This window comes from Octopus bimaculoides, chromosome 14 (genome assembly GCF_001194135.2).
Source record: "Octopus bimaculoides isolate UCB-OBI-ISO-001 chromosome 14, ASM119413v2, whole genome shotgun sequence".
Lineage (NCBI taxonomy): Eukaryota > Metazoa > Mollusca > Cephalopoda > Octopoda > Octopodidae > Octopus > Octopus bimaculoides.
The window spans coordinates 24,794,562-24,805,053 of NC_068994.1; the positions used below are offsets into that span (position 1 = coordinate 24,794,562).

Genomic DNA, 10,492 nt, shown 5'->3' on the forward strand with positions numbered 1-10,492 from the left:
CACTATGTATAACTCCACCGACGCCTGGTCCCAAGTCCAGGGAGAGAAAGGAGGAGGAGGGTTGGACATAGGGCTATCACCCCTATCCCATAAAACCCCAACATGCTAAAGAAAAAAACAACAACAAATCTACTGACAATCGGCACAAGGCAGACAATTCGACCCAAGTTGTGACGATGGTGGGTGAAAGCCGAAAGGAAGCCCAATGTCTGATGAAGAACTCGATACTGAGTGCCAGCAAGGTGACAAAAATTGGAACCTGGAGCATGAGAACAATGTTCCAAATGGGCAGAATGGCCCAGGCTATCGAGAATTTGAAAGATACCAGCTAGAGATATTATCTTTTTCAGAGGTGCGATGGACTGGCAGTGGCAAGATCAGCAGTGGTGAAACAACCTCACTGTACTCAGGACCAGAAGATGCGCACCAGAGAAAAGTTGGACTGGTGCTTAGTAAAGAAGCAGCAAGAGCATTGATTGGGTGGAATCCAGTCAAGGAGAGAATAATAACAGCAAGGCTGCAGTCAAGACATGCAAAAACAACCATCGTGTCAGTATATACACCAACAGAAGATGCAAATGATGAAGAAAAAGACACCTTCTATCAGCAGTGTCAAGATGTGCTCAACAACATCCCAAGCCATGACATTGTACTATTTGCTGGTGATATGAATGCACAGATTGGCAACAACAGGGCAGGATTAGAACATGTCATTGGGCCATATGGTTCAGCAACAGAAACCAATGACAATGGAGAGTGTCTTCTGCTATTCTGTAATATCAATGGATTGTGCATTGGCAACACCTACTTTGCACATAAAAAAATCCATAAGAAGACCTGGAGATCACCAGATGACAAGATAGAGAATAAAATTGACTACATCTGCAAGGCACTGACTGATGTCAGAGTGTGCAGAGGTGCAGACATTGGCTCTGATCATCATTTAGTTCAAGGAAAAGTTCAACTGAAGCTAAAAAAGATGCAAAAGCCCAAAACTATCAGACCTTTTGCAGTGGAAAAGTTGAAAGGTCAACAGAAATCACAACAGTTCAGGCTTGCACCTGAAAACAAGTTTGAACCACTGCTGCAAGCAAGTGATATTGAAGAACAATTGGCAATATTCAGGGAGGCAGTAACAAAAGTTTCAGAAGATCGGCTGGGCAGAAGAAGAGGGAAAAGAAAAGAAATTTGGATACAGGAAAGAACCTGGGACCTGATAAATGAGAGAAGAAAGATAAAGCAGGCAAGAGTGCAAGCAAAAACACGGGATGCTAATACAAAACTCAGTGAGCAATACCAGTTGGCAGATAGAGCAGTGAAGAGAAGCTGCAGAAAGGACAAGAATGCATGGTTTGAGCAGAAGAGTGAGGAATCACAGGTAGTAGCCAATCAAAATGACACCAGGACCCTCTACAAAATTGTCAAATATTTGACTGAAGCTGGAGGGCCATCGGCAGTACCAGTAAAAGAGAAAAGCGGCACTGTAATCACAACAACAGAGCAACAAAGATCACGGTGGGTGGAGAGTTTCCAGACAGTACTAAACCAGCCAAATCCAACAACACTCTTCAATTTTGATAATGAAACTGGACAGCAACAGCTGGATGTAAGAATGGATAACATCAGTGAAGATAAAGTTGAAAGAGCTATCAAGAAACTGAAGAACAACAAAGCAGCAGGTGCAGACAATATAACAGCTGAACTCCTGAAGCATAGAAATCACTGCACTGTGAAGGCAATGACAAGGCTTCTGAATTGTTGCTGGCAACAACAAGTTCCTGAAGACTGGAGGAATGGAGTTATTGTGAAATTGCTTAAAAAGGGGAATTTGGCAGACTGTAATAATTGGAGAGGTGTAACGCTGCTTTCAGTACCTGGGAAAGTACTGAGTATTGTGCTGCTGGAAAGGCTGAGAGATGCTGCTGATGCAAGACTACGAGAGCAACAAGCTGGCTTTAGAAAAGAAAGATCATGCTGTGAACAGATTTTCACCATCAGAAACATCATTGAACAGTGTGTAGAATTTCAAAGACCACTTCAAATCAACTTTATTGACTTCAAGAAAGCATTCGATTCTGTACACAAAGAATCGCTGTGGAAAATTGCCTCACTGTATGGCATTCCGCAGAAATTCATAGCAATCATTCAGAACATTTACAAGAACAGCAGTTGCTGCATAAAAATGCAAGAGGGAAATACAGAGTATTTTGCTATCAAAACAGGGGTGAGACAAGGCTGCATTATGTTACCATTCTTCTTCCTGCTGGCAGTTGATTTCATCATGAAAAAGGCAATAGATGGAAAAAATCTAGGTATTCAATGGCAACAACAGCAGCAAAAACAACAACAGCAGCAACAACAAAACCACCAACAACAACAACAGTTGGCTGACCTTGACTTTGCTGATGACATTGCACTTCTGGAAGAATCCAGAGGACTGCAGCGAGTGACAACAAATCTTGCTGAAACAGCTGGTAAAATTGGTCTCAGAATCAGTCATGGAATGACCAAGTGTTATGCAAGTATGGAGAGAGGATAAACAAAGTGATGTAAAAATAACAGTTGGAAATCAGCCAGTTGAAGATGTTACCAGCTTTTCACACCTGGGCAGCGTACTAGCGAGTGATGGAGGGGCAGAGTGATGTCAAAGTTAGAGTTGGCAAAGCTGCAGCAGTTTTCAGTAAGATGGGGAAAATCTGGGCAAGTAAAAGCACTGATTTGAAAATTAAACTGCGTCTATACAGCACCATCGTGTTACCAACAGCACTGTATGCCAGTGAAACTTGGAAAGTAACATCAACAATATCCAAGAAACTGGATGTATTCCATCAGAGGTGCTTGCGGAAAATATTGAAGATCTCCTATCGTGACCACATCACAAATACTGCAGTCCTCCAGCGAGCACAGTCAAGAAGGTTGCAAGACATCGTGGCAGAGAGAAGAATGAGACTAGCTGGGCACATTTTCTGCATGCCAGACCAATGGCACACCAAAACAGCATTTAGATGGGAACCACCTGGCGGAAAGAGAAAGAGAGGAAGACCAAAAACAACATGGCGCAGATCGTTCAAAGCAGACATAGCAGTAATAAACAGAAAATGGGAAAACATCGAGAGAGAGGCTGCCAATAGAGATCAGTAGAGATTGTTGTCTGCCCAATGCGCCACCAGACGCGGGATGGACTAAGGACTAAGGAAACTATGTATTGGCTGTTTAAATGTGTGTGGCTTGGGGTTGAAAAGGAAGCAAGTATGTTTCCTCGACGATCTCAGGACACATAGAATCAATGGGATGGTCACTACAGAGACCAAGCTGGACAAGCTGCAGGCATTCTGAACAGCTAAGAAGAAATCATGTCTCCTAGTCGGATGGGACGGAGGGGAGGGGTTGTAGCTTTGTTCCAGAAAAACTTGGCTCTGCAAACACATATACTCTTCGTGGACCCAGAAGGCAAGTCAGTCGTTCTGGATCTGACATACAGAGGTAAGGCCTTCAGGTTGGTGGGCATTTATGCGCCGAATACAATAGGCAAATGGAATGAGTTCTATCAACGCCTAGAGGATTTTCTGGTGACGTCAAAGACACTAGTTGTGTTAGGTGATTTTAATGCTATCCTCGATGCACACTTGGATAGCATAGGCTCAAATGATAGGAGATGTAACTCATGCCTCGTTGATCTGATGATGCGATTTAGGCTGGTGGATCGATTCAGACTTGATAATCCGAGCGTGCCAATGTGGGCTTGGACTAATCACGACAGATCAATCAGGTCTTACATAGACAGGATTATAGTTAACGCTAGAGATAAGTCTAGTTTTAGCTGTCCACAATATACCTATGTACCCTACACAGATCACAAATTAGTGACATGTAGGTTGCATATAGATAAGGTCCATAGACAGGGATCTGGCTATTGGAAGTTGAACAAGTCTCTATTGAATTGCGAAACTTACTGTAGCCAGATTAAGGTGTTAGCTATGAGGGCACTAACCAGCACTGTGTTAAATAACTGGTGGTGGGGTGCCCTCAAAAGAGACATTCGAATTGAGTTGATTAGATTTAGCAAACAGCTAAGTTTAGAGCAGACGAGAATAGAAAGAGATTTAGTCAAGGCGTTAGAAGAGGCACTGAGAGTGGGCTCTGCACCCCAAGTTTTGGCGGCGAGATCAGCTTGGACCAACACTTCAATGCCAAACACGAAGAATGCAGATTTTGGGCTAAAGTACGTGCACTGGGTTGCGAGAGTATCAATGTTGCCAGGTGGGCTTGCTCGGTAGAAACCCAACGTGGCATGGATGCTACGATTAAGTCTGTAGTTAACGAACAAGGACAGGAAATTGAAGGACAAGAGGAAATGTGCAAGGCCTTTCACGAGCACTTTGCTGCGTTGTTTGGGAGGAACGGGACATTGGACCATGGAGATTCCCTCCGGGATTTCCTGGCCGGTGGCCCATGTCCTTCGGCATGTGATGCTGAGCACTGTGATGGGCCTATCATGGCTGAGGAAATTATAGAGGTGCTTTCCGAGTGCCCCGGGGACAAGTCACCGGGATTGGATGGTCTACTTTATTAATTTTATAAAAGTATACCAGACTTGTTCGGGAACATACTGGCCAATGTTTACGCAAACTGGCAGCAGAGTGGGTGAATTCCCAAATCCGTGAGCTGAGGACTGGTGATACAGATCAGGAAGGACCTGAGCAAGCGGGATAACCTAAACAATTTTAGGCCCATTACTCTGCTAAACACAGAGTTAAAGATTTTGGCCCAGGTGTTAGCCAAGAGAAGGAGGATTGCTGTAGGTGACCTGGTAGGAGAGGCGCAGACATGCGCCATCTCAGGGAGGTCGATATTCAACAACCTTCATCTCATACGCTACACCATAGAGAAAGTGGGTAAAGGTGGGGCATTGGGGAATTTAGATCAGTCTAAGGCATTCGATAGGGTCAACAATCGGTATCTGGCAGCAGTCCTCCGGGCGGTCGAACTGGGCCTGACTTTCCGAGGCTTGATCGAAGCTATATATTGCAACAGCGAATCTGTAGTCTTGGTGAATGGGTTCTTCTCGAGCCCATTCGTGATTGAACATTTGGTTCGCCAGGGTTGCCCCTTGTCCCCGCTCCTGTATGTATTGACTCTTGAGCCACTGCTGCGGAGATTGGGGATGATGGGGGAGACCTGCGTAATTTATGTTATGGTAGAAGTGTGACGGCATATGCAGATGATATTGCCATCATCATATCTAATGAAGGGCAGCTACTTCATGAAGAAGATGCCATCAAAGGATACAAATCAGTAGCAGTGGCAAAATTAACCAGGAAAAATCAGTCGGCTTGCAACTCGGCACCTGGCAAGGCAAGTCGATGCCTCCTAATAGCGTCGTCGGACGCTGGACAGAGGCCCCAGTTAAATTTGTAACCCCAACACCACTACCCCTTCCCCTGTAAGACTGTCCGTTGTTTGTCTCTGGCCCCTCGTTTGTGCTGTTCTATGTATGCCTTTATAGGCAATAAAGAAATTCGCTCAGTGTTTGTTGATTCTTTGACATGCATTTGAGTCAAGCTGCCACATGCACACCAGCTCATGCGCACATTCACCTCACTTACTTGGAGACATGTGATAGCAAACAGAATATATTCATGTAGTGCTACAAACTTTCCTTCAATTAACCTTATATGTTAAAGCATTACCTCCAGTAATAAATATGTTATGACTTATTACAAACGTCTCACAAATTCCTATTTTCTTGTTATTACGTAAAAGATGGTGACCCTTCTTTCTCTTCTACTCATTAAATTATAGTGTGTCATTTAATCAACATTTCCACTATAAAATGGTAACCCTGATGTCACTATAAACCCATTAGAGAGCAACTGATATTTTGACAGTTTGCTTTTCTCAGCTTGACGAGCAACGAGCAACGGAGCCTGGGCTGGTAACTGAACACAGCAAGTTGCTGCTGGAGAAATGTCACAGCATGTGGCATCCCATGGAACAGTAAAAAAACTGTCATACCATCAGGCCTTTTACCGTCCCATCGGTGTAGCCCTGCTAGCTCAGGCTGGGATGGGAAGTTATGCTTTATGATTTCGTTAAAGGTGGCATGATGTGGAAGGTGGCCAGCATACATACTTTCCTGTCTTGTTTTTTGTCCGCCACTACATTCCTCCATGGCAAGATTTAATTTGTGTATACAAATTTAATTTGCGGTCCATGGGAAGAGCCGTCTTAACGATGCGTCCTGCCCAGCTCTTCGAAACGCCGGTGTTAAAACGGGGGTAGCTGATAAAGTAGAATGTTCTCTATGTGGCTTGTGTGTTTTCTCATCTACGTTTTGTTTGCAATGTCCTGTACCCATATATGCACCTATACATACAGGTGGATGTCGGTATGCACATACCTGTACGTATATATGCATATACTCATTTACTATTTATTTTTACATACATACATACATAAGCATTGACCTAGTTACAATATTCTCAAAGGATGTTGGGTTGGAGTTTGGTCAGGATAAATGTTGTTATAGGATTGTGAAAAGGAGGAAAACTATAAACCAGACTAGCAACATCTTCATCAATGATTTGACTGTTTCCTCTGTATTTGACGAGAAATGGTACAGGTATCTAGGGGTGGATGAAAACACATATTACAATGGGCACCTGTAACAAAGCACATGTCACTAGAGAATATTACAGGAGAATAAAGAAAATTTGAACCTCAGAACTCTCTGCATTCAATAAAACAGTGGCCCACAATGTGTTTGCAGTGCCAGTACTCATACCAGCATTTGGGCTGCTTGATTGGATGCATGATGAGATCTAAGCCATTTATGTGAAAACCCAAAAGAGACTAACAAACATACATAATTTCCACATAAACAGTGACGTAGACTGCCCCTACCTAAAACAAAAACAAGGCGGCAGAGGCCAAAATGCCTTTGAATGTCATATCAAATCCCTTCAGCAACATCTTTTAACCACCAAGTGTTGAAGTACATTCCTTGACTAAATTTGCATACATGTCGTTGATGACATCATAAGACTTGGAAGGCAGCTTCTTGAGCAGTTTATCATGGACCAATAGCTGGATTTCTACCTCCCACTTTGAAGGGTATGTGTTTGCATTCCAAGAATAGGAAATATCAACCAAGTACCGGATGCACAAAAGGGATAGAGATGCAGGAAAAGCAGTAGAATGTAACAGCTGATGCAGACTTTATGGAGTTCACACTGAAGATATCATCCATATCATAAGTAGTTGTCCGAAAATGTCATCATAGTATTATCTACCGATGAGACATGATGTTGTAGCTAGGACTCTCTATAAAGAAATCCATCAGGAAGATAACCCCAAGGACATAGAAATCAGAACTGACATTATGGTAGAAGCCATAGCCACTCATAATAAAAAGGAGTACTGATGGAATGTCTCAATGAAGACCTCAGTAAAGTGTAAGCACAACAGACCTGATATAATGAACTGGGATAGAGAAATAGAAACTGTGCACAGTTGTGGGAATTAGTTGCCCAGCAGATGTTAACATAAAAGAGAATACCTATGCTGAACTATTGAAAAATCTGCAGGTACTCTATCCAGATTACAAATTTAGGTTTATACCTGTAATTATTGGGACACTGGGTTATGTAACACACTGCATAAATAACAATCCCAAAGATGGAGCTTTGTATCTTTGTTGGAAACCGGCTCCCTCCTCAATGGAAGATTTATAATACGCAAAAAAATAGAAGATACATACATGCATACATTCATACATACATATACATTGGGGCCCTGGGATATGGTTAACACACTCCCTAAATATCAATGAGCTTGTGTAGATATGTAACTATAAGCATGAGAATACATACATAAAACATACAAATCTGCACATACATACATGCATACATGCATGCATACATACATACATACATACATACATACAAAAACACCCTGTTGTTGATGTTGAAATTCCAATGTAGAAACCTTGGATCTAGGTTAGAAACCGGTTCTTTCTCTATTGGCAAAAAGTCTTGAAATAAACTGAATAAGGATATACATATATACATACATAAATACATACATACATACATGCATGCATGCATGCATGCATGCATACATACATTCATGCATACATACATACATTCATGCGTACATACATACATACATACATTCATACATACATACATACATACATACATACATACATACATACACACATACATACATACATACAAAGTTGATTCAAAGACTACAGATCCAATCTATCACTGGAAGTGTAAAAAATCTATAAAACTTTCCAAAAGTTTATTATTTAGATATATATGAGCATGTCTAGTTATGCAACTATATGCATGAGAATACATACATAAAACAGGCAAATCTGCACATACATACATACATACATACATACATACAAAAATACACTGTTGTTCATGTTGAAATTCCAATGAAGGAGCCTTGGATCTAGGCTAGAAACGAGCTCTTTCTCTATTGGCAAGAAATCTTGAAATAAACTGAATAATGACACAGATACATACCTTACTGTTGATGTTGAAATTCCAATGAAGGAGCTCTGGTGGATCTAGGTTAGAAACCGCCTCTTTCTCTATTGGCAAAAAAAAAATCTTGAAATAAAACTGAATAATGACACAGATATTTTTTTACCAGTACGGGCTTCCGTACTTGCTGCAACTGTGACTGCTGTGTTCTGTTCACTTTGATTCGTGAATGTTGTTAGTACCCGGATGTTCAGCATTTCATTATGGCTTCCTTTGAGGTAAGTGTTATTTTAACTGATAAACATTACACTAATTTTCCAGAATCATTTTTCTCCGTTTTTTTGTTTCTGTTTTTCCTTTTTTTTGTGTGTGTTGCTCTGCACGAAGAAATCCTGCTTTTGTGTTTTGATAGCTCTTTACGGTCGTTTATTCATTCTTTTCTTTTTTGATATGTATTCGATCCGGTTGCAAACATCTGAAAACCTTTCTTAGATTCTCATCTTATTTGGTTGTGTCTCATTTTGGAATTAAGAGATCAATATATTTTTATTTTCCTTAAAAAGCATGATTAAATACTGTAATGATTTTTACCCTTCACACACACATATATATATATACACGGCATTTTACTGGTCAGAATGTTAACTTCGGTATTACTCTGAACAGTTTAATAGCGTAACTCTACTGCTCGATTGTATATGTATAAAAAAAAAATCTATTACTCATATTGAATGTGCTTTTTCGGACTCCTGGACAAATAACTGATCACACGCATACACGATATACGCCTGTTCGGTGAAACATACACAGGCCAGTTAGAATGAACTCAGTGTGAAATCTTAAATATATAATATATGTAAATGTAAGGTTTATATATATTATATATATATAAGGTTGACATGTATATTTATAAATGAATGTGTGTGTGTATATTTGTCCCCTACCACTGCTTGTCAACCAGTGTTGGTTTGTTTACCTTCACGTAGTGTAGCGGTTAGACAATAAAAAAAAATTCTGAAATAAATACCAGGCTTAAAAAAAAAAGTAATGTGGTTGATTTGTGCAACTGAAGCCTTTCAGGCGATGCCCCAGCTTAGCCGCAGTTCACTGGCTAAAACAAATAACACACACACACACACATATAAAAACAATAGCAGAGATACCCGGCGTTGCTCGGGATTAAAACGGCATAGTTTTTTATTGATTTACTTGTTTCAGTCATGTGACTGCAGCCATGCTGGAGCACCGCCTTTAGTCGAACAAATAGATCCCAGAATTAATTCTTTGTAGGCCTAGTACTTATTCTATCAGTGTCTTTTATCGAACCGCTAAGTTACTGGGACGTAAACACAGCAACATCGGGTGTCAAGCAATGGTAGGGGTACAAACACACACAAATATATACATATATATGACAGTCTTCTTTCAGTTTCCATGTACGAAATCCACTCACAAGGCTTTGGTCGGGCCTGGAGCTATAATTTATATATATATATATATATATATATATATATATTACTCATTTACTGTTTTACTTGTTTCAATCAAATGAATTCGTTTGGGTAGTTCTCGAGTTTTAGTAATGCACACATAAAGGAGCACTCCGTCGGTTACGACGATGAGGGTCCCAGCTGATACAATCAACAGAACAGCTTGCTTGTGAAACTAACTTGCAAGTGACTGAGCAATCCACAGACACGTGTACCCCTAACGTAGTTCTCAGGGAGATTCAGCATGACACAGAGTGTGACAAGGCTGGCCCTTTAAAATACAAGTACTACTCATTTTTGCCAGCTGAGTGGACTGGAGCAACGTGAAATAAAGTGTGTTGCTCAAGGACACAACGCATTGCCGAGAATTGAACTCACAACCTTACGTTCATGAGCTGAAAGCCCTAACCACTAAGCCACATCCCTTCACAATGCACACATACACAGAGACAGACACACATTCTCAGTTTTTCGTATATATATATATATATATATATATAT

General features: G+C 40.9%; 1 protein-coding gene across 1 annotated transcript in view; it reads left to right on the forward strand.

Moving 5' to 3' along the window:
* The first annotated feature begins 205 nt into the window (after window positions 1–205).
* The window catches only part of LOC106881403 (uncharacterized), a 48,566-nt gene continuing 38,279 nt past the window's right edge, over window positions 206–10,492 (forward strand). The window contains exon 1 of the mRNA XM_052973137.1: window positions 206–2,202. Within this exon, the coding sequence (XP_052829097.1) occupies window positions 206–2,202 (1,997 nt within the window). The remainder of the gene's footprint in view (window positions 2,203–10,492) is intronic.